Here is a 25,942-nt window from a genome sequence, read left to right as displayed (position 1 = left end):
CCCATTTTGAGTTTGTTCAGACAACTGAATGTGTGATTTACATTACAATAACTAACAAATGTTATCCTTGCAGATGTAGAGCTGTGGAACCAGAATAGCATCTGCAGCAGCTGAAGTCATTCTAGACTCTGGCCCAGTGTCCCTGCAGCAATTTGATATGGGGATGGAAGCCAGGGTGCTGTGGGGCAGCCTTGGCCTGCTCCGCCTGGTGTGGTGTCTCCTTCCACAGACAGGCTATGTGCACCCAGATGAGTTCTTCCAGTCTCCTGAGGTCATGGCAGGTAAAGCTTCCCATGTATGGTTAAGATAAGTTTGTGCAGCAAAGTCTGGTTGAGGAGCTGGTTGGTTATTTAGAGCATGCATGAATGTTCAATTGTATCTGACTTTGCAACCCCCACCAGGCTCCTCTGTCCATGGAACTTCCCAGGTAAGAATGCTGGAGTGGGTGGCCATTTCCTTCTTGAGGGAATCTTCCCAACCCAGGGATCAAACCTGTGTCTCCTGCTTTGGCAAGCGGATTCTTTACCAACTGTGCCACCTGGGAAGCCCCTGGATATTTAGTTCAGAGGGAGAAAAATGTCTGTGCAAATGAGCAGTAAATCCACAAGCCTCTCTGGCATAAGAATTTGAGAATAGGAACTTCACATCTCCTTCCTGAGGGGCGACACTGACCTTCTAAATATTACCAATGAAATGCCAGCCTCTTTGATGTTTTCCTGCTTATACCAACAGTACAGGTTTTCAGAACAAAAGCTGTTTGCGGCTTCTCAGTGGAAGGATTTCAAAGTTGGGCTTCCCCAGTGGTTGGGGAAGCACAGGGCTGTGACATAATAATGAAACTTTGTTTCTGTAGGTTCATGTGATGTCTGAGGGAGCTCAGACCTAGACTGCTCACTTGTTAGAACTTCGCTTCTAGGTGGAATAGGACACATCATTAAGACAGTTGCCAGAAATCTTGAGGCTTTTCAGATGCTGTGGTCACAAGCCTTCTTCCTCATGGCTCAAGATGTCTACTTGAGCTCCAGCCATAAGGTTAAACACCAGGGCTTTCCCACCACCAGAAAAGAGATAGGCATTCCTACTGTCTTTAAAGGGCATATTTTGAAAGTCACATACTTTTTGCTCATTTTCATTTTATTGGTCAGAATATGTCATGTGACCACACCTAGCTACAAAGGGATGCTAAAAAATATAGTCTGTATATCTGACCACATGCCCAGCTAAAGAGACTAAGGATGAAGGAAGAAATGGATATTAAGGAGGTATCAGTCCTTTCTGCCATAGACCTCAACAGGTGGATTTGTTTTTAAAGTTGAAAAGTCCAGTCTTATTAGTTTTTTAACCTTATTTATGCCTGGAAAATCCCATGGACGGAGGAGCCTGGTAGGCTGCAGTCCATGGGGTCGCACAGAGTCGGACACGACTGAAGTGACTTAGCAGCAGCAGCAGCGGCATTTTTGTCTTGCTGGGTCTTCACTGCTTCACGGGCATTTTTCTCTAGTTGTGGTGAGCAGGGATATTCTTAGTTATGGTGCGAGGGCTTCTCATTGAGGTGGCTTCTCTTGTTGCAAAACACAGACTCTATGGTGTGAGGGCTTCAGTAGTTGTGACACATGGGCTCAATAGTTGTGGCCCACAGGCTTAGTTGCTCCGCAACATGTGGGATCTTCCTGGATTGGGGATTGAACCCATGTCTCCTGCACTGACAGGCAGATTCTTTACCACTGAGCCACCAGGGAAGCCCAGGTCCAGTCTTCTTTTCCACCACGTTTTAACCTGAGCCAGTAAAAAGCAGCCGGTTGATCTGACCCAAGACTTTATTTTTTCTCTTTCACCTTGACATAGAACTGCCAAAAGGCTGGACGAATAGGAGGAGAAGCAAAGAGCCTTAAACAACCCGTAGTGTTATCAAGTGGGAGATGTTGTGAGACCTGGAGCTAAGATGCAGAAATTAAGGTTTTTCCCTCATCCCCACTCCAAGCTCTGTGACAGTGGGGTACAGAGTCACAGACTAGCCCCAAACAGCAAGTAATTTTAATTACACAAGTGAATTCGTTTTAAAAACTAGGAATCCTAGATAAAACTAGTAACCTTAGACCATAAGCACAGTTGCTCACTCCCTTCTGCACTCTCACACTGCCTTTCCTGGAGGACAGTCATGATCACAGAGATGCGTTTTTAACTCTGGAGACCTTAGAGCGCCAAGAAGAGGAATGGGGCCTCCCCCTGCTCCTCCTCACACACGCTGTCCAGGGTGCAGTCTTACCTTGCTTCCCAGGCGCGGGGCTGCACAGCAGACCATCACAGGCCTAGCAGCTTAACCCTGGAGTTCCACCCCAGCAGCCCCTGCCGCATGATGGTCTTCCCACTGCTGACCTGGAAGCTCACAGTTCTGTAAGTCAGAAGTCCCACCCAGGCTCCCTGCTCAGGGTATCACACGGTGTGGGCTGGGCTAGTTCTTGTCTCTTCAGCACCAGCTGAAGATGACTCTGGTCTGAAAGGTTCCTGTGGCTTTTGTCACACCCACCCAGGTGCTCTCCCTGCCTTGGGGCCAGCGGTCCCCTATGACATCACCTACTCTCAGGAGTGAACTCTGTCAGCTTCACAGCCCCAGGGCTGTGTGAGGCACAGTTGCTGGGGTTTGGTCTACCATGTTCTTGAGCTGGGATCTGGCTCACCTCTCCTCCTCTTTCTGCAGGGGATGTCCTGGGCGTTGAGGCCGCCCGGCCCTGGGAGTTTCACCCCAGCAGCCCCTGCCGCACGGTGGTCTTCCCACTGCTGACCTCTGGCTCTGCCTTCTGGCTCCTCAGGCTCTGGAAAGACTGGGGGCCATGGCCGGGCGCGGTGAGTGGCTACTTGCTGCTGGTGGGGCCCCGACTCCTCCTCACCACCCTCTCCTTTGCCCTGGACCTGGCTGTGTACCACCTGGCTCCAGGCTGGGGGGCGGAGCGCTGGAATGCCCTGCTCCTGCTGTCGGGGTCCTACGTCACCCTGGTCTTCTACACAAGGACCTTCTCCAATGCCATCGAGGGACTGCTCTTTGCCTGGCTGCTGGTACTGGTGTCCCCCAGGGTGGCCGGGAGCCGCACACCTAGGAAGCCTGCTCCAGGCCCGTGGTGGCATGGCTGGCTTCTTGGGGGCCTTGTGGTGGCTGGCTTCTTCAACCGGCCCACCTTTCTGGCCTTTGCTCTGGTCCCCCTTTTCCTCTGGGGCACTTGCGGAGCCACAGATCCCAGCTTCAAGTCACTGACCCAGCAAGCCCTGGCGCTGCTCCCGGGGGCAAGCCTCACTGCAGTGGCGTTTGTGGCTGTGGACAGCTGGTACTTCTCTGGTCCATCTAGACCCAGCACCCTTGTCCTTACACCTGCCAACTTCTTGCACTACAACCTGGATCCGGTGAACCTGGCAAGGCATGGCACACATCCGAGGCTCACTCACCTGGCTGTCAACGGCTTCCTGCTCTTTGGGAAGCTGCATGCCCATAGCCTGCAGGCCGCGTGGCAGCAGCTGCGGGCTGGCCTGCAGGCCTTTGCCCAGATGGGCTTCCCAAGGACACTGGAAGCCTGGAGCCCACGGCCCAGCCCCAGGTCTCTTCTCCTGCTCTTCTACTTTGTGCCCCTCGCCCTGCTGTCTGCCTTTAGCCACCAGGAGGCTCGGTTCCTGATTCCCCTCCTGGTGCCCCTTGTCCTGCTCTGTAGTCTGCAGACCCAGCCGGCCCCCTGCAGGGGCACTCTGGCCCTCTTCAACGTCCTGGGTGCCCTCTTCTTTGGCTGTCTGCACCAGGGGGGCCTTGTGCCTGGCCTGGGGCACCTGGAGCGGGTGGTTCATGCCCCTGAGCCCCTGCGTGTACCCACCCACTTCACGCTCGTCTTCACCCACACCTACATGCCCCCCCGGCACCTCCTGCACCTCCCAGGCTTGGGCTTGCCAGTGGATGTGGTGGACATGGGTGGGGCTGAGGACCGGGTCCTGTGCCAAGCCCTGAACAACTTCACCAGACACGCAGCCTGTCAAGCGGCCGGGGGGCCGTGGCTCTGCCGTCTGTTTGTGGTGACCCCTGGCACCACCAGGCCAGCCGTAAGGAAGTGCCGCTTCCCACTCAGGAGTGAGACGCTCATCTTTCCCCACCTGACCCTGGAGGACCCACCAGCCCTGTCCTCCTTGCTGAGCAGGGCTTGGAGGGACCATCTCAGCCTTCATATCCTGGAGCTGGGGGAGAAGCCTGACAATATGACACAGAAGCCACTGCCCAAGACTCAGCCCTAGCTGAGGGCCCCTTTCCACCTCTAAGTGTTGGCTGGACTGGGACAGAGCCTGATTGTCTTCCTTTCCTTTCCCTTCCAGAATCCCCACCACTGCCTCTCCTGTGCACAGCCTTTGACTGTTCCACCTCCTGGGTAAACTGACATCCACTTCCCCTCAAAAACCAAAGATCTGATCAGTCATGGTCCTCATGCCAAGGTCCCCAAAGAACCTAATGTAATCAGTGATGCCAAATGTCTATTCCTGCCCTATTCCTTCCAGTCACTGTGATGTTTTAAACAAATAAATCGCACCTGATTGTGAAAGGAGACAGCAATCTCCTAATGACATTCCTGAATGACTTCCCCAAAAGCTTCCAGGATGCCTTACCTCTTGCTGTCATGACAACCCTTTGGCCTCCTAGATAACCTGGAAGGAGGCAGTGTATTGATATTCAAAAGAAGGTAGCTCAGATTCAGGAGGCCTCCTTCGAGTCCCGGTCTTCTACACATTGGCTACATGCTCTAAGAAAGCCCCTTCCCCTCACCCAGCCTGTTTTCCAGCCTGCACAATGGTCTCTGAGGTGTCTGCCAGCTAACACTGTGTTGTTCCTGGGTCTACAGTACAAGTTCCTTCCCAAAGCTCTGTAAGCATAGAAGTGGGTGTGGTGTATTTAATGGCACTTTGGTATCTGTCTCAATGCTTGGTTATTACCAAAACAAGTAGTTCTGGAATTTTTCTTCTATCCATTCTCCTACTCCTGTCCCTGAGAGAGGTGGAAAATTTCTCATCTCACCAATATTTATGTGACTGCGCTGGGTCTTAGCTGTGGCACGCGGGGTCTTTGTCACGTCACGTGGGAACTCCGTGGCAGCGCGGACTCTAGCTGTGGCTCACGGGCTCCAGAGCGTGGGCTCGGCAGCTGCGGAATGTGGGCTTAGTTGTTTTGAGGCATCTGGGATCTTAGTTCCATGACCAAGGGTTGAACCTGTGTCCCCTACACTGCAAAGCAGATTCTTAAACACTGCACCACTAGGGAAGTCCCTGCATCTCACTTGTCAGGGGTCAGAGAGCCCAGATGTTCTCCCAGATGTTCAGCCCCAGGGGAATGGAGACACAAGGCTGGATTCTGGTGGCACGTGGGCACAAAACCTTAAATGTGGTCTGGTCACTCTCCATGTTCAAAGCCTCTGTCTGAAGCCCCTTCACAGGCTCAAGAGCAAACCCCATGCCAAACCCATACTTGCTGTGTTGGTGGAAGCCATCACACCTGGGCATGCTGCTGCTTGCAACACAGTGCACCGCTGCCCAGTCCACTGGGATTGTGAGGAGCCGTGGCGCTCAGCCTGTCCTCATTCTCCCTCCTCACAACCCTGCCGTCTCTGGAGAACCAGAGGTACCCAGCCCTCTGCGAGCAGTGGGCTGGAGAGCACCTTCCACCAGCTAGAGCCCTGGGTCATCTTGAAGCTCCACTTCCCACAAGCTGCTGCTGGGGTCCCCATGCCACATTTGCCTCAGGACTCCCACCCCGACAGAGAGGAATCAGTGGCATGCTGGTAAATGTTTAGCAACCCATTCTCTAGGGGCAAAATAGCCCTTATTTCTGGTGTTTGACAACTTGTGTGTTGTTTATACTCTCACCATGGCTGATTTCAAACTACTAAAATGATGTTACTGAACTTGGGAGATGCCAAGGATCCCTCTCCTGAGCCGGCCTCAGCTAACTGTAGCACACTACCCAATAGTTCCCTCTTTAAAATTATAGGACCTGTTCATGATAGTTTCATGTTCTTGTGGTTTGTTACTAACTTTGGTTGTTTTTTTTTTCCTACCTGTAGTGCTTAGCATCATCTTGGGCACCTGTAAGCACTTACTTACTTTGCAGCCAGAGAGTTTTTTTTGCCTAACATAAAAACCAAGTGCCGCCTGGAGATAACTTTGATTCTAAGGTCCCAGATTCCTCCGGGATTCTTGGGACTTGTTTCTCTCCTTCGCCAGGTAGGTTCACAAACTCAGAATTCCCTAGAGGAGCTGTTGGCGTAGCAGTCCATGTAGATTGTAGTGGCCTGAGTGCTAACGATTTGTTTGTAAAGTGTTGGTATCTACATTTGTGTGGCATTAAGGGGTGATTTGAAATTGCCCTGCAGGATAGTGGAGTGAGTTGCTTCCTGGCTTCACATTCTGTTTAGCAGCGCTTGAAAGGCATGTTGGGAGATTGTTGCCACTGGGGGTGGTAGGATGAATTCGGTCAGTTTCTTTAGCAGTAGGGTAAGTGGCGGGATGACAAGTCAGATTACACTGGAGGCTTCCAAAGCCAGGAGGCATCCGAGTCACCTCTAGCTGGAGAAGAAAGGACCATTTTCTTGCTCTGCTCTCAGACTCCTTCTACAAATGGAGGGAATTTAGTTCCCACACACTACCACAAAATATAAAACATCTGCCTTCGTTCTTTTGCTTTCCTTCCTTACCAAATGGCCAACTTGCTAAAAGCTTCACTGCTTCCTGCAGTTTCCCTTTTTGTTTCTGCCAGTCTAGAAAAAGACCCAACTGTGAGTGTGCTTGAAAGCTGCTTATGTTGAAGGTAAGGGGTTGGGTTGGGGACTGCCAGCATTGTGCTGCTCTGATATCCAGATCCAGAGACAAACGAGTGGGACTGAGACCAATGAGGCGATCAAGGCAGAATGAACAAGCTCCTTGGGCTCCTTACTGTCAAGCTCAAAGGAGAATTCAGTGAGTTGCCTCTGGTCTGGGAGATGGAGGACAGGAGGGCTGGGTGCCAAACTAAAACTTTGTCCTTAGTTGAGTGGGACACTGGCCTCAGAGAGGATTGACCAGAAGCACCTCTGATGGGAAGGCTGGAGGGTAGAATGTCAAGTCAGATCTTTGACCACCAGCAAAGTGGAGGACAAGCTGCTCTCGCTGCCTCACCTCCAGGATAGGTCTCCATGCTATCCGGCTCCCTCTGTGACTCCCACAAAGTCAGAATATAAATTGTTTATCCTGCTTTGAGCTTTCTAGATTGCATGATTAACTCTGTAGCCTGATTAGAGACAATCAGTGCATACATGGATTGCCTAATTGTGGGTCTGTTAGCTGCAGCATAGTCTTTAGTGTATCCCAGACCCTCTAAAATAGGGACAAGGAATTCAGGTGGCTTGTTCCATGGTAGACAGTTGTCCTGATACCCAGTGGTGATGGTGTTGGCGGCAGCAGAAAATGAAAGTTAAGAAATAGCGTTACACTTCCTCATGTGAAAGTGGTTGTAAGGAGTGAGATAACAGTGCATTAAGGAAGTGCCCGGAAGAGAGGGAATATTCAGTATGTGTTAACTAGTATTATACTGTATAATAATATATTATTATACTGTAGGACTGTATAATTCCTACAGTCCCAGGAATCCTAATCCACCTTCCCAGATAAGCCCCAGGTTCATACTGAAGGCATGGGTGGATCCATCTCATCTGCCTTCACTAGTCAAGGTCATCTTATGACTCCCTCAGCCTGGAAGCAGCACCAAGCCTAGCTATATTTGATGGTGAGTTGTTTTCCAGGTTCTTGGAGTCAGCTGTGTCTAGTTCAAGGTGAGTTGGTTAAGACTGGATAGGACCACCAACCGTCCAACTGGGCATGCTCCTGACCTTTTGACATCAGAGAGCAGAAAACTCCACCCTCAGATGGTGCTAAGAACCTCCATTTTTCAAGCTGCAGATGCATGTGGCATAGTTACACCTCTGCAGAACTACAATTACCACACCTTTCTCCAATCATTTTTCCCCACACCTCCCGCCGCCTTGCTGATGCTTTATCCCATAAATACCCCAACCCCTTTGCTTTGGGGAAGACCAGATCTGAAACTAGTTCTCCTCCCCTGGCTGCCTTGCCAGTAAATCCTCTTCGCTGGAAACCTTTGCATCTCCGCATTTGGCTTGCTGCGCACGGGGCAAAAGAACCTTGTCCTGTAACAATAGCTCACACATTTAATCAGAGGACTTTTGGCAGTTGCAGGATTGTCTTTCCATCCAGGATCTCCCCTGGAAGTAGCGACCTGCTACATCAATGCAGCGGCAGCAGCATCGATCATTAGTTTTAGTCCCATTTGCTGAGGTTAAACCTCTCTCCGGTTGTACTTAGGTCCATGGCTCTCTGCCTGCGGTGAATCAGGGCCGAGCCTATCTATTTCTGTCAGGCTTCGGGGAGTTTCTTCCTTGGCTGTGTCCTGTCCGATCACGGCTTCCCTGGGGGTGTCCCTGGCCCAGCCTGGGTTTAGGGGTTTGGTCCCGGGCCTTTCTGGCTACCTGGTGGTGGCCGCGGGCGTTCCCGGAGGCCCCGGCGTAGCTCCTGAGTGAAGGTGTCTCTGAAACGAGCAGCGCGGCGGCCCAGGGAGCCAGCGGGCCCAGCCGCGATGGCTCGCAGGCGCCGGGCCGCGTCCTGGCCGCGTAGCTGGGCCTGCAGCAGCGCAAAGGCGGTGAGCTGTGCCGCACGCCGGATGGGCCGAGACTCGGAGAGACGCTCCACCAGCTGCGAGCTGTGCAGGAGGGCGGCCAGCAGCCGCCGCAGAACCATCCTCGGAGCGACCCGGAACCCGAAGCACGCCGCTCTCGCTTCTGATCGGCGACACCTGTCTACGGGCCGTGTCTGCGCCGGCGCCGCCCGGTGACGACACTGCCGCCCTGGGATTGGAGCACGGGATTTCGACTTTCCGCAGCCGTATCTGCGCGTTTCCGGTTCCGCCACGGCTGGGGCTACCTCGTTATACTGTTGAGTGGCGGTGTCCTCTGCCACCTCTCTGCACTATGTCGGGTGGCCTCCTGAAGGCGCTGCGCAGCGACTCCTACGTCGAGCTGAGCCAGTACCGGGACCAGCACTTCCGGGTGAGGGAAGCCGGGTCGCGAGAAAGGGGAGCCTCGGGCTAGAACGCTGAGCCTCGGTTTGCTCTTGTCTCATTGTGTTGTCGCCCATTCTCTGGTATCCCGAAATGCGAAGGGAAGCCTCGGTGCCTGGTGGGGAATGGATGCTGGGAGATGGAGGACAGGAGGGCAGGGTATCATCACGCCTTCTCTCGTAGGCAGGGAATTTGAGGCCGGCTTTCACATGCCCTAGCAGCTGCTCTGTTTCCCAGCCATTGCAGGTGGGCGGCAGTAGTAGTGGCGGCTTGCGTTTTCACGAGCGGTGTCGCGGGAAAGTGACTTTGTGATTTTGCTGCAGTTATCAAAAAAGGGTGTCTTTTTGATACGTGCAGTATGTGGAAGCGCCATCCTGATCCAGATACCGGGACTTTTGTTTTTAAGTTATATCTACCAAACTGCGTTTGGCATTTCCCTTTTCCATAGGCTAGTAAAACGGCCCTACAAAAGATTTGTACCTTGTGGCAGACAAAGTTGAGCCCTGCCTCCACCTTTAGGGAGCCCTCGATGTGAGGAGGGGAACCTAACATGTTAAGGGTCTGGATGTCAAAATCGGAGAACTGCTGGGTTTCCGAAGAGGGAAATTTTCTTTTGGCCCATGTCATAGCAGATTGTATGAAATGGCCGAGGCTGCAGATATTCAAGGTGGGTTCTTCAGTATCAGCAAAGACAGGGATGGAGTGATGGTGACACTCGTTAACTATTGGTTATTTAGTAAATTTGTATTGAGTGCTATTGTGGAAGCATCTGCTAAACCTTAGAGAGGGAAAACAGTTTTCCACATCCTAAAAGTTCATAATCCTCTAGAGATTATGGGGTTGTAAACGGAGGAACTGTAAATGTAGGGATTTACAATCAGATCAGATCAGATCAGACAATGGTGATAAGTAATCTTAATCCAGCACAAGAAAGGGAGGGGCTGTTGAAGATTCAGAAGATTGAGAAAGGAGGGATCAGGTATAGAAGAGGGTAGGTGTGGAGAAAGTCTAAAATGTGTTTGTAGGGTAGGAAAACAAATTTGAGGCAAAATTGAGAAAGATCTTAGGTTTATTCAACATTTAGTTTTTTAAATGTTTACTATATACCAGACATGATTATGGGCTTCTCTGGTAGCTCAGCTGGTAAAGAATCTCTCTGCAACACAGGAGACCGGGGTTTAATCCCTGGGTTGGGAAGATATGCTGGAGGAGGGTATGGCAACCCACTCCAGTATTCTCCTCTGGAGAATCCCATGGACAGAGGAGCCTGGTTAGCTGCAGTCCATGGGGTTGAAAAGAGTTGGACATAACTGAATGAATAAAAACATGCACAGACATTATTTTACACGTCTATTGCTCATTACTTTAGAAAGTTCCACATCATAGCCATGTTGAATTTCAAGCATCCTGCAAGATTACAACAGTGAAAGGATTAAACTTTTACTGTCTATCTGCAGTCTAAAGCCTATAGCTTTATTTAGACTACTGTAAGATACTGTCTTACAGAATTTCTACAGTATTTCCTGAATGGTATCTACATTATGCCATACCTTAAATAAGTTCTAACACTAGTTGTCTTAAACTGTAAGCTATTTGTTGGGACATGACTTAAACATGTGAGAAAAAAAGAGGAAAATGCTTCTTGACCATAATTTTAACAAGTCAGTAACGGCAGTAATAAACTTTAGCGTCTCATTCCAAAGTCCTGAAAAACCTATTTTTATTGTAGAATGACTCTTGTCCTGTGAACTTTTTAAGGAAATAGGGGATTAGGGATAAGACTGGGCTTGGGTACCAACTGCAACTACTGATTAGTTGTGTGATCTTGGACAAGTTACTTAACCATCTTCCCTCAGGTAGATTGATGATGATAAATTAAATGAGACCATACATAGAAACCTGACTTGCAGTGCCTTGATTCTCCCTAGAGGTGGACATATTACCTGTTGCTTCTGTATGGTATCCATGTTAAATTCACTAAAAAATATAACTTGGAGCATACCCTTCATATTGTTTTGTGCCTTTTTTCCCCTCCATTTTGCTCCCTATCTCGGAAATTCTAGGGTGACAATGAAGAACAGGAAAAATTACTGAAGAAAAGCTGTACATTGTATGTTGGAAATCTTTCCTTTTATACAACAGAAGAACAAATCTATGAGCTCTTCAGCAAAAGTGGTGACATAAAGAAAATCATCATGGGCCTGGATAAAATGAAGAAGACAGCATGTGGGTTCTGCTTTGTGGAGTATCCTTTCTGTGTGTCTCATGTAGCTGTTGCCCGAAGGTGGGGCCGAGAGCGGCTGATAGCCTGTTTTGAAAGATGAGTGAGGACACTTGTTGATTAGCATCTCTGCACTTACCTCTTCCTCATATTCCTTCATCTTCTCCTGCTTTCTGTCCAGTATGTCTATACTGTTTACACTGGGACAGCTAGTAACATATACATTCTGTTCTGAAATCCATTCTTTTTTCATAGTTGGTTAAGTAAATCTTTGAAAATGTATATGCGTATGGTATTTCAGAAAGTCCAAAGAGTGTATTGAAAAATAAAAGCCCCATTTTCATTCTAAGTTCAGAGACATTAGTTATCAATCTCATTGGTGTCTTTCCAGAAGTAATTCTATGTATGTGTGGTAGCATACTGTGTGCACTTTTTTTCACCTAGAGATTGTTCCATGTTAGCACGTGTAGGTTACCTCTTTTTATAACAGCTACATAGTATCATGTAGATGCATATAGCTTGATGCTATACGTCGTAACCATATTTACTTGTGACCATTCTCTCCCTGGAAGCTCTCCATAAATTTGACCACCTGGATTTACCCTTTCATATTTTGTTTTTTAACTGCTATTTTCTTTTTTTGGTCATTTTGAGAAAATTTCCAGACCTAGTCCACCACGTCATTTGAATTTTCTGTACCTTGAATTGTTTCTTTCCGTTGTATTTATGCTGTAAAATTTCCTTAAATTTCTGGTGATCCCTTGGTGTCTTGGGGGAAAAGGCTGACTTTGTGGATCTAGGCAGAGCTTCTTAAGTTGCTGTCTTGCCTTTGGGACGTTTGGGTTTCTTAAATGCTAGAATGAAAAAAGATTTTAGCTTGCTGATGTTAAAGACAATGCCATAGTTCCTTCAGTTAGTTAGTTCACAACCCTATCTTTTTTATTTGCCTGGAATTAAATGTGTTCCTTCTAATAGGTCTTCTTCCCACATAGAGACCTTTAATTAAACTCTATTTGCAGCCTTACTACTTAATCAACTTGGAATTAAGAGGTTCCTGGGTTTACTGTCTCCTTTAAGCCTTTCAGGAGTATTTCCTACTGTGACTTTGTTTCACCCATTATTAATCTTTAGCTTTTGCATCTCTAATCTGCTGATGGCCTCTTCTACTCCTTGGGTATATGTTTCTTTCCTGTTGCCTAATGGAGGCCCTGAGAAGGAAAGAAGACAAAATGTACTCCCTATCAGGTTGAATCAGAAGCCCCACGTTTGAACCTATTCCCCACTTCTGACTCTGGTGTCTGATTTCGGGCTCTGCAAGCTTCTTTTACTCCTTCAGACACAGGGGACGAGCACCCAGGTTTTGCTTTCACCTCTGGTGCCAAGAGTGTAAAATAATTCACAGGGGACAAAAAAGACAAAGGAAATATTAGATACTAATCAGTGTTTAAGAATTGGAGTGTTTTTGCATTTGCCTTGAAAGTCAAAGATCAATAATCAAGATGACAAATACCCAAAAGAAAGGCTACCTTTCATTGTTAGTATCCCCCCCGACCCCGTTTGCCCTTTAGCATTCATTTCATTCAACAAAGAATTACTGAATCCCCATGTGTGCTAGGCATTGTGTAGACACTGGAATTTCAGCAAGTGTTTCCCTACCCGTGTAATTAAAGACAAGGGGAAAGGTCCAGATAAGTATGTCCTAGACCCAGTTATAATCATATACTTACATATATTTTTTAATAGCATCCCAAAGATAGATTTAGTAGATCTGGTTTAGAACTACTGACCTGAGTGATACTTTTTGAGTGTTCCCTTCTAATGAAATGTGATGGCAGGTCTTATGCAGTGACCTCTTTTGAAGGTTGTTCTTGAATGTACAGCCTCATATTCAGGGAACTGAATGATGCTGTTATTTCCTTGGATAACAGTTCATGGTTTAAACCTGCACAGAACATATCTGTATTTTGCAAACCAAAATCTGGAGACAGTGGAATTGTGTATTTAACAGGATTATCCAAAAAACCATCAGTGTAGCTGAGGATAAGATACCATTTTTGACTGCTTCTGGACCAACCTCAACAGGCCTATACAAGCCAAATTATGTCTTTGATCTCCATCTGGTTGGATTAGTTTTTGTACTCTTTAACTCAGCTTCATTTAGACGTTTCTTCCTCTATTTACAAAAATGTCTGGAGAAATGCTAATTCCTTAATAATCATAATTAAGATACTATTCAAGAGCAGATGCAGAAAATGCCATGCGGTATATAAATGGAACTCGTCTGGATGACCGGATCATTCGTACAGACTGGGATGCAGGCTTTAAGGAGGGCAGGCAGTATGGCCGTGGGCGTTCTGGGGGCCAGGTACGCAGGAAGGTTTTCTGTGCTCAGCCTTGGCCTGGGATGCCAGTCCTAAATAAGTGTTTTGTCAACTTGTATTTGCTCTTTTCAAAATAACTGTGCCTATAACCTTGGCTTGAAGTGAATCCACCCATTGGGGTTGATACATTATTAATATTTTTAAATACCATTAAATAGTATATCTTTACAAGCAACCATTACTGGACTTCTGCAAGGGGCTGAATATTCTACAGGAATGTTGAGCAAAGCAGAATGTACTAAAACAACTTTTCCATTTTATTTCAATATAGTTTAAATATTCTTTGGAATGTGCTATCTTTGAATGCTGAGTGTAAGCCTGATGTTTGGTTTTTTAAAAAAAAGCAGTATTAAAATAATTTTGCAGGGCAGTTGAACTTTATCATCAATTGCTCAAAATCATGTTACACTTATAATGTTTACATTATGACATCTGAAAAGGCTTAGTTATTTGTCTGACATATTTTGGAAGGCATGTTTGTTACACTAATCTTCTCTGTACTGTAACATGTTCTTTTCAATTAAGGTACGAGATGAATACCGTCAGGACTATGATGCTGGAAGAGGTGGCTATGGAAAACTGGCCCAAAACCAGTGAGTGGTTGAGAGCCCCATCCTGAAAGCCTGCTCCTTTGGCCTGTTGAATTTGACAGGTGTTACCCAAGGTCTGCAAACCTGCCTTTTGTTGTTTTTTTTTTAAACCAAGCTTTAATCAATGTCTCTACTGAGCTGGAAGCCTTGTCATGGTTTTCCTCTTAAAAATTATTAAAGAACAGAATCCAAAAGAATGCCTTTAATTCTGTAGAATTAAATCTTAGAATCTTGGTTTTGTGTCAGATTACCAAAATGATTTCTATTACTAGGTCAAAAATTGTTTCCTTAGCAACAGACTTGATGTATAATGTTGACCTGTCAGCCAAAAACCCACTTCTTTTAGAAGACAGGAAAAAATTTTAAAGTGCTTACCATGTTTGTATCTAAGTAGGTTCATGGTCTACCTTGGGACATGGAATTACTATTTTTAAAATTTTAAGTTTTCACAAGATAAAGTTTAATACGTGGACTTTTGCTGTGTTATGTAGCTTTGCTCTAAATTAGGGGAACAGATGCTTGATAACTGAATTTTTTTTTCTTTGTTGATTTTTAATCTGTAAAGGCAAAACTTAATGGAAATTCCTAAAGAGTTGGTATAAAAGTAAGCTTTGGACAGTCCCAGGGAACACCACCTGCTTTTACATGCTTTGTGTATCAGGAAATAAGGGACAGGTATTGAAGGGTATTTATTTACTAAACACATTTTTCAAAATGTGAGGTGTGAGCGCCTTCAGATCGATTTTTTTCATTTTCAGACTGATCTTGGGAATGGAGTGTTTTGTGATGTTTGAGAGAATGGCTTAGCAAAATCAGAAATGCTTCCCTCGGGAAATGTTTTGGCCAGTTCTTATATTGAAGTCTGTCTTGTTTTTTCTCTAATTGTGCTGTTTCAGAGGCTGGACAGTCAGCTGATGGTCTCTACAACTTCCAGAAGGGAGTCTAGAGGATTTATTTTGCATTTGTAAGGCAAGAGATAATTTCTCGAATGTTACAAGAATTCTTGCTCATTTTAAACTGCTAGTCTAGTACAATTCTCCCTGACCTAAGTGAGTTTTTTTTCATCTAGCAACAAAGTATCTCCTAATTTCCAGGAGTTTGTGAAGTTGGGGCTGGAGTATCTCAATGTGAACAGCTTTCATGTTACAGTGTGTTTTCTCAAATTTAAGTTGGCTATTTGGATATCTCTAAATTAGTTGTAAGTATTTAGGAAAACATGTGCAAGTAATTTAATGAGGACATACACTCTTTTTTACAGTAGTTTGAATGAATGTATTTTGTATTATTTTGCAGTAAAACATTCAGATTTCTTTAGGCCTTAAAACCACAGACAGTATTTCATATTTGAATTGTCTTCTGTAACAGATTTCAATAAAATTGGACCAACTTACTCTGTTTTTCCTCACCAAGAGACACTGAAACACTCTTACCCTGGAATATTAATACATTTTGGGGAAGAATCTGAATAGTGTGCAGAATTTGCATGTCCATTTAGATTTGAGAGTTACTAATATGGTAGTTCTTGCTACATGCAGCTAATTAAAACCGTTCGTCAGTCACATTAACATTTCAGATGCTCGATACCCACCTGTGGTAATGGCTCTTGTGGTGGATGCAAATGCAGAACATTCCCATTACTGGAGAAAGTGCTGCTACTGGACAGTGAGCTGCTTCGAGCCCGTGCAGATAAGCCTTGTCATGACTGGAATGCCACTGGGAAAAACTACTACTCACCAAACAGTACGTTATCCAACACAAGAGACCACATTTATAAAGGCATTTAGTTTATTTTTCAAAAAATATGTTTGCTAGAAGGTTTGAGTAATTTTACATCATCACAATCTTTAAATAAATTTTTTCTGACCAAAAGGTACCATTTAAGTGGACAGCTTGTCTAGATCTGCTTTTGTTAACACCCAAATACAATTAGCATGTCTGATGGTATTCCCTAGGTCTTCTTAAATTATCTACAGGCCAGGAGGCAGAGCCTAGCACATAAAAAAGTATGTGCTTTATAACTGCTTATTAGTTCAGTTTCATAACAATTAAGCAGAGCAGGTAGTCAGTATATCTAATTCACACTATTAACACACTGGTTCTTGCCTGAAGGGTCTGATCCATGCAAAGCTCGCAGTTATTCCTTCTAACCCAGGAAGTAGTAAACCACAACTGCAGAGAAAGGGGGCAGCTCTACTTAGGCTACTGCTGGCGATGTCTCAGGTCTGTTCCTTTGTTCCAACTATGAATTCAAGGTGACCAGTGTTAATTATATCCAATGATACGTAGAAAATAAAATGCAAAGCCCAAAAAAAGATTTGGGGACTGCTGGCAGCAAGCAGCTGCTGCTTCTCCCTTTCTTAAGAGAAGATTGGTTCTCTATGATTGAGAGAACTAAAAGTGAAAGTGAAGTCGCTCAGTCGTGCCTGACTCTGCGACCCCATGGACAGTAGCCGACCAGGCTTCTCCGGCCATGGGATTTTCCAGGCAAGAGTACTGGAGTGGGCTGACGTTTCCTTCTCCAGGGGATCTTCCTAACCCAGGGATCAAACCCGGGTCTCCTGCATTGCAGACAGATGCTTTACCGTCTGAGCCATTTAGTTTGAGAGAACTAAAAGTTGAACTAAATCTACATTCATTGCTATAGATTTTACAAAAGGATAAAAGCAACTACAGACTGGTAAGTTTGCTGATGGAGAGGACTGAGCAGCTTGTTGAAGGCACATCATAAGCAGCTTTTAGTTTGTGTAAGGCCTGCCCTCAACCCCCAAAGCATAAAGTCTGCCCACCTTGTGGGCACCTAGACAATTCAGTGCCAAGCTAGTGAGAGTAAAACAAAACAATGCCTGTCTCTTCTACCAACAGCTCAGACTATATTTCAGAAATTTCTGTTGCAAGGAAACCATTATTGCAAATATCAGGAAAAAAGGCCATCCTAATGGAGGACTTGGGCTAAATAGAAGTTTATACCTAATCACAAGACGGGGTAGGAAGGGCAGGTGGGAAGCAACTGTGTGTACTGAAACAAGCTTCTTATGAATAACAGAAACATTTTAACCAGACTTAAAATATCTGACATTTAAGCTAAAGTATGCTCGACAGTGTAGCTCAAGGTGCTCTGTTAAGCCGGACATGAAACAGACCCGTGACTTGCGACAGTTCACTGGAGGTTCTCTCTGCCTCACTGCTAAGAATGACCATTTCTAGGCTGAAAGAAATGACAACTCGAGCTTGGGGCATTAAGATTTTTTGCCAGAACACAACTCTCTTGCATGCCTGGTTCTGTCAATGAAATATGAACTATGGCGCTCTAAAGTATAAGACATTTTTAACAGCCTACTTACTAATTACCAAAAAAAAAAAAGCAAACGTCTGGGATACAGATTGGAAAAATCTCGTTTGCATAATTATGCCTGAAAACCTCAAGAAAACACCCAACCCATTTTGTCACCTTTCCAATGCGGATGCAGCCCTACCTGTAGCAGCACAAAGTGCCTCTAATCTCAATCTTCCTAATGATATGAAGCACAAGAAGAAATACTGACCTGGTTTTATACTAAGGAGTTTTGAGTCTGAGGGAGTAGGAAAGTGCTGGCCTGTTTATAATGTAAACACTGGTGTTGGTGCTTGGAATGTCTGGGGATAGGGAACCCTGCACGTAAACATGTTCTGACTCCACCCTCAACTGCTGGCAGTCAGCCCTACCTTCTGCACACCTAATGAGGCATTAACCCAAGTATCTTTTGCCATTTGCTTGTTCCTCCTTTCCTTTCCAGTTATCACAAAACTCTGTTAAAGATGCAAGATCCATTGCTTTAATCCTAATGCAGCAAAGGCTAAGGACAGGGCCACTTCTGCTTTCCCCCAGAAGATGAGGTTCATGGAAGCAAAAAAAAAAAAAAAAAAGGACTCCTGTGCTGGAGTCTCAGGGATGGTCAAGCAGAGGCAGATAAGCCCTGCATGTTGCTGAGATCATTAGAGAAATGAGGGGAAACACTCATAACATTTGCTGTAACCCCCTCAGTATCAAGTCTCCCTTATTACCTTTTCTGTTCTCTCTTCCCCACCCACGTCCAAAAGACCTAAAATTAGTCTTTGGTTTTGAATGTTTAGATTTTAAATACCCTTCAAATAGGTATTTGGCAGATCTTAATTTCTTCCAAGTGGGAAACAATACAGGGGAAGTGACAACTTGTAAATTACTCTTGGGCTGGATTCTCATTTGTTTGACCACTAGTTTGACAGATACTGATTTTTTAATGGGTCAAAACTAGAAGAATCCAAGGAGTTCAATGTTCCAGCAAAAGCTTTATATAAGATTAAAGCATTTATTATAAATCTTAAAGCCAAGGCTGAAATCTCATTTGTGAAGATAATTGGACCCTCAAGGTCACTTTCGTTGTCTCATATCTTAACTCTTCACAAGGCAGGCACTGTGCTTACAAGTGTGCCACCATAAACAACATACCAGTCAGTTTATGGCCACTTCCTTTTCATCCTTTAAAAGGAATGGGACTCACTGAAGAGAGAAGTCAGTGAAAGGTGCTGCTGGTAAAAATAGAGGACTGACTGTCAAAACCCCTCCTAGCTACCCTTTATGCCCCAGGGAACATCTACTACTCTCAGAGTTATGTTCTATCAAAAACATCCTGCATTTTTAGGTTCTGGAATTAAAATTTAAACCTGTATTCAGTTCACGTCTAACTAAGTTTCAAAAGCTGCACCAAATCTACTAGGCTTTTTTTTTTTTAATACTCTGCACTGCATGCTCTGTCTATATGCATGCGTTTGGATAATAAATATTAAATATGGGGGGGACACACACAGAATCCATAAAATTAAAAATGAAACCAAACTGAACATTAAAAAAATAGTACATGGTCACTAGAGAAATGAGTTACGGGCAGAAAATAAACTTGAGGTAACAATAGTGGCCCAACACCACTGATCGGAAATACCTGTAAAAATTCAAATAAGTGGAGATTCAAGTAACAAACCACCTGCTCCAACTTGGTCAGACTTCCCAGAGTCCCTGCTGATTCAGTCCATGAGCCGGCACTCACACAGCTCCTTGTAAATCCTCTTTCGCACTCGGGGCATGTCTTCTTGGGAAAACTGGAAAGGCTGCTCTAAGGCGAGGCACTTGCAGTACTGGAAAGGTCCCAAAAAACACTTAAATGGCATGTGGAGTTAAGTACCAGCCCAACGCATCATTTTACCAGATGCAGACTTAACAGAATAGGGTCTAAGGCAAATGTTAAAGTTGGTTTAGACTTGTAAAACATACTGTTTTAAAACATTTACCTCCAAAAAAAAAGTTACCTCCAAATTACAGTCAGATTTTCAGGTAAGTATATGGCTTGGGATACTCCCTCCCTCCCCACTCAATACTGTGAAAAGCAAAACTGCCAAAGGGGCTCCAGTTCTCAAGGTGAGAATGCTGAGAATGCAGTCAAACCTAATATGGCCTTTAAGTGAGAACCTGAGTTCTCAGACATTCATGAGTCGTATGAGTGAGCCCATCTTCCAAGATCTTTGGAAATCTGTAAATCATGGATTATAAACTATGATTTCCTTCATAAATATAATAACTTTTTCAATAGCTCTTTGAAACCTAAGGGAACCTGCAGCATGAGAAAGCACATGTCTGAATGTGGCCCTTATTTAAAATCTAGTTAGTTTTTACTCTGTGGTAAAAGACTACTTGCCAGTGGTTAAAAAAATATAGTTAATTCTACAAATGCCAAGAGTGTATGACAGGACCAATTCAGGTCAGTCTCCAATGTGACTTGCCAATAACCTCTGATAATACACGGGTGATACCATTTATCCTCAGCCTTAGAAGGTGGTTCTTCCTAATGATAATATATGAAAACGCAAGAACTACTGCTTTTCAATGACATAGGTTTGGGAGGAAAAGTGTTCTGTTACCTGTACATAGTACAGGTAACACATCAGAGGGATACCCCTTCTTTTCTCTAAACCCAACGTTTACAAATTGTAAAAAAAAAAAAAAAAAAAAAAAAAAAAAAAATTCTTTACCTGGAGCACAAATACTCCACAGTCACTATCATTTTTCTGTTGTGGAATACACTAAGGGGAAAAACAAAACAATTATTAAAACAAAATCAAGTGTTCCCTGTCAGATAAGAAAAGCTGCAGGAAACTTGTATCCAAGACAGCTGGTATATACCTCTGGTTTACAAAGTGTTTTGAGTTTATGGAGGCACCTGGTCGCATGAAAAGAGCTATCAATCAGTAACTTAAACATGAGAAACATGTTTGCCTAAACATGAGAAATGGGAAGTCAAAAATCCTATTTTAAAACTTCCATGGATAATCATTTTTGCTATCAGTTCACTGACAATGGAATCAAAATGGAATCGTGACTCAGAGAACGCAGACCTGGACTCTGAATACTTAGTACTAAATGCTGTTTGGCAGTCTTCACTCTTCATCTTGTATTTCACAACTCTGTCCTATTCTTTTAAAGACACTGTAAAGGTAAACAGAATGTTTTCCAAAGAACTGGTTACTATATTCTGCCTGAAGTGTTGAAAGATCCTGATTAAATTTAGGGGAACACCTGGATATACTGTTGGGTAAGTTCAGAATATTCACCAGAGCAATTCTGCTTTCAACTAATAAACTAGGGTATTTAAAACACAAAATGTAAGTTTAAAAGTTAGCATTTAGTTCAAGGATAAATGCATAAACCTTGTCCCTTTGGTTTGAGTTAAAGGTTTATTTTAAGACTCTGCTTCTTTAACATTGTGTCATTGATCCAAATAGACCTGAGTTCAAGGACCTAATGGTCAATGGTTTTGATGAACTTTGGGGAAGGTCAGAGATGCTTCTTGCTCCTAAGTGACTTGCCTACCTCAGATTATAAGGATCAAATGAGATCATACATATAAAAACACCTGGAAAACAAAGCAGTGCCCCATAAAATGCAAGACCCTGGTATCTGTGACAGAGTTAAGAGGGTAGGTCTGCTTACTCTGCCCCATACACAGCTTTACTGTCTACGGCTAAACATAGTGCTGCTTCTAGACTGTGTTCAGAACTGAAGCTCTCAAGCTACTTGTCTTCCCCAAATGCCTGGAAAGCAGCCCAGTGCACTTGCTCCCTTGGTGAATCCAAAATAGTCATGTCAGTATTTCTCTGGGTCTATATGAATCATCTGGAAATAAGAGCCATGAGGCAAGAAGCAGATGTTTTTTTTTTTTCAACAGAGCAACTATATCATCAGAAGCTGCCCCAGGGATGAAATGACTGAATTTACTTGCTCCAGCAAGCAGCGGGAAACTGGGCAGCCAGATGATGAATACTGAACTGAGGTTTATTCTGAGCTGCCTCCCTGCAGCCTCCAGACTCTCCTTTGGTTATCTTCATGATCAGTCTTCATATGCTTTTAAAAACACCCACCCCTCAGATAATTTCAGCCCCTTGACATGCCTGGGTTTTCATTTTTTATCACTTACTTACCTTTGTAACAGCAGTCTGCCAACCCTGAAGAAATTCAGGTCTATTTTTTTCTCTGGCTTCAGTCAGCAAATACTTTCTTATATTCTGGTTAAAAAGAAACCACAACACAGATGCTGTGTTCCATCAGTTGGTGAAAAATGGAACCTGCCCACAGCAGATAGAAGCAAAAGAGGAGGCTGTGGCCCCACCACTGGGCAGAGATTGCATTAAAGAGTTTAGAGCTGGAACTTGACTTCAGACCTTTTTCACTTTATAGACTGAAGGACTCAGACCTTCTATACTATATGCACTCAAGACTGTGGACACTGGTATATGTTTTAATTAGATCTTTTTAATAAGATGGTCAACCTTTTCCAGGAATAAGTCAGCTTGGTGAATTTGAAACTTAAAATGAAATACTGGCAAAACAAAAAGAATGTCTTAATTACTGCCAATGCTTAACAGAGAGAAGGAATCCATGGCAGAAATCATTAATAACTGAAACTAAATTTAAACATTCTAGCCTTAGATATATTCCATATTTATGAGGGCTGCAGGTAAAAGTATCACTCAGTTTCTAGAAAGTTATATTATTTAAACTCATCCTGGATACTAAATACAGTCAAGTCCAATGCTGAAATCTCTCCCAAGACAAAGCCTATTGGAGTTTATACTTTTCCCCTACGCCCTCCACCTCTTTGTGCATATCTTTCTCTGCCTATCTTTTTGTAAGAGTGAAGTCAGAGGTTACATGAATTAAATTAACCCTCTGAAGGAGGAGGAGAAATGTGTATGTACATGTATATGTACACAAGTGTATGTCTATATTCGTATTTTTTTCCCCATATATTGTATCATTCTGCAACTTGCCTTTTCAAACTCAGTAGGTCTTGTAAATCTTTCCGTGTTAAGACGCAAAGATCTGTTGGGTTGGCCAAAAAGTTAGGTATTTCTGTAAGATGGTATGGAAAAATCCAAGTGAACTTTTTGGCCAACCCAGTACTATATTCTGAAACTGCTATGGTCTGTTTAATATTGTGAATATATAACAGTGTATCTATTTAGCTATTCTGTTGGTAGAGCTAAGTTTAGTTCATTTTGATTTTTCACTATTATCAATAATGCTGCAATGAACACCCTGGTGTGTGCCCCATTCTTGTGTGCATACACAAGCACTTCTATGGAGTATATACCAAGAAACAGAACTAGTTTGTAATAGGATATGCATCTTTTTTACTTAAAAGGCACTTAGAAGCAACTAGAACTGCAGTTATTCCCCAAATGGCTGTATTAATTTATACACTCCACCAGAAAATATGAGAATGCCTATTTCCTTACACCCATTTTAGTACCATCAAACTTTTCCTAACATAATAGGCAAAAAAATGGAACCCTGAGGCAATTTAATTTGTTGTTGTACATTCACTAGGTCGTGACTGACTCTTTGCAACTTCACTGACTGCAACACATTTCCCATTTTCTGGTGAGCATCTCTCCATGGGTTTAACAGCTACTGGCATTTTCCCTAAAAATTACTTATTTTATCCTTTGTCCATTTCTTAGATCTTTTTTTACTCATTTGTAGTTCTTTTAATATTCTAGAAAGTGACTGTTATATATGTCAGTAACATTTTCTCCAAGTCAATCCCTTTTAACTGTGACAGGTAAATTTCAAATTATGATATAGTGTTGCTTTTTTGGTTCTGGATAAGAAGGCTTTTCATATTCTGAGAATATAACATCTATATTTTAGTCTAACTTTCATAGTTTTATGTTTTATATTTAGATCATTATTCCATCTGGAATTTGTTTTTCTTATATATGAATAGTATGAAACAGAATTTGTATTTTACTTTTCCAAATAGCTAACTTTCCCAAGGCGTACATCAAATAGCTTGTCCTTCCTCAACTTTATCATATACTAAGTTCCCACATAAACATGAGTTATTCCTAGATTCTCCATGTTGTTCCACCAATCTACTTGTCTACTCCTAACCAATATAATTAAAAGTTTTAATTATTAAAACTTTGTGATATGGTTTGACAACTAGTAGACCAAGTATTCCTTCCTTCAGTTTTTTTCTACTTCAAAACTATTTTAGCTGTCATGACATGAATTCTGCAATATAAATTCTAGGATGAATTTATCAGGTTTCATTGAAAATCCTTCTGAGAAACTGATTAGGACAAAAATTGGTTTATATTAGTTCAGGGAGAATTAATCTCCTAATATTGTGTGTGCCTATCTTTCCATCTATTCAGATTTCCTTTATATACATTAGAGTTTTCATCTCAAAGAATGTCCCCTTTTTTGTTAGGGTATATTCCTGGGTAATTCACCTCTTTTTGCTTTTAAAAATGAAATCTGTTTACATTTTCTAACTAGCTCTTGCTAGTGCAGGAAAATCAGGAAACATACTGATTTTTCTTGCTTTGTATCCTGCCATCTTGTTGAACTCTTATTAGTTGAACTCTAATATTTTGCCAGCTGATTCTCTTGGCTATGATTCATTCTACAGAAGTTATTTTGAAGATACAAACCAATTTTAGCTCTAGGAGAAACCAAGAAAATGATTTCCGTTTTTTTTTTTTTTTTTTTGGCTGCACCTCGCAGCATGCAGGATCTTAGTTCCCTAAGGGATCAAACCTGTGCCCCTTGCAGTGGAAGCATGCAGTCTTAACTGCTGGACCACCAGGGAAGTCCCAGAAAATGATTTCTATCCATATTCAAAATGTAGTTTAAAGGGAATGACTGAAAAAAAATCTGATGAAATCCAAATAGGGCAGGTATCTCAGACAGGGATCCAGATCCTGGACTGCTACCTCTTCCCATCTGGAGGTTCCTCTTATAGTCCATTTCTCTGCCAACATATTGACATGACATGACAGGAACTGATCACCTGTGGTACTGACTTCTGCTGTTCTATCCTAGAGCTGAGATACCATTTGGTCAATGACAAAATGAATAGGAAAAAAGGAGTGGGGGAGTATATTAACTTACCTCTACACAAAACTTAAAATGAATGCCTTGGGAATCATAAAATGAAATAATCCGATTAGAGAGTGTCACAGTAATGAGAGACCAGTGGACCTCCAGGTGAATAGGGATCAACAGAAGACTCTTTTTAAATAAATCCACCTGATCAAAAAAAAAGAAAAGAAATGGAGCCATCACCATGGGCTTTCCAAACCAACAAGAAACAGCAGTTTCCATTTACTAACCCTTCACCTGCCCAAGGTCATAAATCTAGGAAGTGAAGCCAGAATTTGAAGCCAGATCTTAATCTAAAGCCCATGTTTATAACTAGTAAGCTAAAATACACAACAATAAGGAAACTGAAGGTACAGAAAGCACTGTTTTCCACTTAACCTGCTAATCTGTGCTTATTAACTATCTAACATGATTTAACATTTTTAAGCTTAAATAATTTTCTTATATACACATTTGACCTAGAATCAATTCCTATCTAGGAAGGAATTGTGGTATTAGAAAACAGCATAACCTTCTTTTAGCCTTCTTCTAGAGATTCAGTATAGTAAGTCTGGTCAAGTTCAAATTGTAGCTCTGTGGTCAGAAGACTTTGGTAATTTGCATAGATTCTTTGTGGCTTGATTTCCTCAATTATAAACTACAGATAACAATAGTATCCACTTTATGAAGTTGTTGAGAGTGCCAATACATGTAAAGTGCACTAAGTATGCTTAACCATTATATGTAGCCAATAAATCTTAGCTGTTATCATCATCACTACCTTGGATCTCTCAGTTGTCGAAATTGAGAAAAATATCCTTGATAATTATTTATATGTCCTTTATATCCCAATTCACGCTTCATATCCTAATATATGTGCTTTAAAATCTAGAAGCATTCACTATACCACTTAAAATCCTAGTTGTGGACTGGATGATAAAGAAGTAGGTATTCATTAGACATTTTATAGAAGGATGAATGGATTTTTTTTTCAGGTGTTTTTAAGAGTGTTTTAGTGATTCCTTGCTGCTGCTAAGTCACTTCAGTCGTGTCCGACTCTGTGTGACCCCATAGACGGCAGCCCACCAGGCTCCCCCGTCCCTGGGATTCTCCAGGCAAGAACACTGGAGGGGGTTGCCATTTCCTTCTCCAATGCATGAAAGTGAAAAGTGAAAGTGAAGTCGCTCAGTC

General features: G+C 43.4%; 4 protein-coding genes across 41 annotated transcripts in view; 2 read left to right on the top strand and 2 right to left on the bottom strand.

The window, feature by feature from the left end:
• The window catches only part of PIGZ (phosphatidylinositol glycan anchor biosynthesis class Z), a 58,471-nt gene extending 53,898 nt beyond the window's left edge, over positions 1-4,573 (top strand). For all 34 annotated transcript variants that reach the window (XM_044943142.1, XM_044943123.1, XM_044943111.1 and 31 more), the window contains 2 exons: positions 74-281; positions 2,699-4,573. In XM_044943142.1, the coding sequence (XP_044799077.1) occupies positions 158-281; positions 2,699-4,266 (1,692 nt within the window). In that variant the 5' untranslated portion in view covers positions 74-157 and the 3' untranslated portion in view covers positions 4,267-4,573. The remainder of the gene's footprint in view (positions 1-73; positions 282-2,698) is intronic.
• Positions 4,574-8,201: 3,628 nt separating this feature from the next.
• NCBP2AS2 (NCBP2 antisense 2 (head to head)) lies at positions 8,202-8,813 on the bottom strand. Its single transcript, XM_025285934.2, has one exon. It carries the CDS (start codon positions 8,803-8,805, stop codon positions 8,506-8,508), a length of 300 nt encoding a protein of 99 aa, XP_025141719.1. The 5' UTR covers positions 8,806-8,813; the 3' UTR covers positions 8,202-8,505.
• A 169-nt stretch (positions 8,814-8,982) lies between these two features.
• Positions 8,983-15,707, top strand: NCBP2 (nuclear cap binding protein subunit 2). 2 transcript variants are annotated; one of them, XM_006054228.3, is made up of 4 exons: positions 8,983-9,113; positions 11,188-11,369; positions 13,572-13,710; positions 14,252-15,707. In XM_006054228.3, the coding sequence occupies exons 1-4, from the start codon at positions 9,036-9,038 to the stop codon at positions 14,321-14,323; spliced, it is 471 nt and encodes a 156-aa protein (XP_006054290.1). In that variant the 5' UTR covers positions 8,983-9,035; the 3' UTR covers positions 14,324-15,707. The 2 variants fall into 2 exon arrangements, with proteins under 2 accessions (XP_006054290.1, XP_044799178.1); XM_044943243.1 differs by lacking the exon at positions 8,983-9,113 and adding an exon at positions 9,503-9,791.
• Positions 15,708-16,083: 376 nt separating this feature from the next.
• SENP5 (SUMO specific peptidase 5) overlaps positions 16,084-25,942 on the bottom strand; it is a 49,118-nt gene continuing 39,259 nt past the window's right edge. For 3 of the 4 annotated variants that reach the window (XM_044943046.2, XM_006054230.4, XM_044943050.2), the window contains 4 exons: positions 24,782-24,919; positions 21,802-21,885; positions 20,356-20,406; positions 16,084-19,464 (listed from right to left, as the gene is read on the bottom strand). In XM_044943046.2, the coding sequence (XP_044798981.1) occupies positions 19,354-19,464; positions 20,356-20,406; positions 21,802-21,885; positions 24,782-24,919 (384 nt within the window). In that variant the 3' untranslated portion in view covers positions 16,084-19,353. The remainder of the gene's footprint in view (positions 19,465-20,355; positions 20,407-21,801; positions 21,886-24,781; positions 24,920-25,942) is intronic. The other variant, XM_044943051.2, reaches the window with a different exon arrangement.

Source organism: Bubalus bubalis, chromosome 1 (assembly GCF_019923935.1).
Source record: "Bubalus bubalis isolate 160015118507 breed Murrah chromosome 1, NDDB_SH_1, whole genome shotgun sequence".
NCBI classification, from domain to species: domain Eukaryota; kingdom Metazoa; phylum Chordata; class Mammalia; order Artiodactyla; family Bovidae; genus Bubalus; species Bubalus bubalis.
The sequence above is the reverse complement of the archived record's forward strand: the minus strand, read 5'-3'. Positions and strand labels throughout refer to the sequence as shown.

Excerpts from the sequence above, each read along its gene's own strand:
- NCBP2AS2 (XM_025285934.2), bottom strand. The coding sequence starts at position 8,805 with ATGGTTCTGCGGCGGCTGCTGGCCGCCCTCCTGCACAGCTCGCAGCTG.
- NCBP2 (XM_044943243.1), top strand. The coding sequence starts at position 9,675 with ATGTTAAGGGTCTGGATGTCAAAATCGGAGAACTGCTGGGTTTCCGAA. Across the intron at positions 9,792-11,187 it reads CGAGGCTGCAGATATTCAAG|GGTGACAATGAAGAACAGGA; the intron begins GTGGGTTCTTCA and ends CGGAAATTCTAG. Across the intron at positions 13,711-14,251 it reads GTGGGCGTTCTGGGGGCCAG|GTACGAGATGAATACCGTCA; the intron begins GTACGCAGGAAG and ends TTTTCAATTAAG.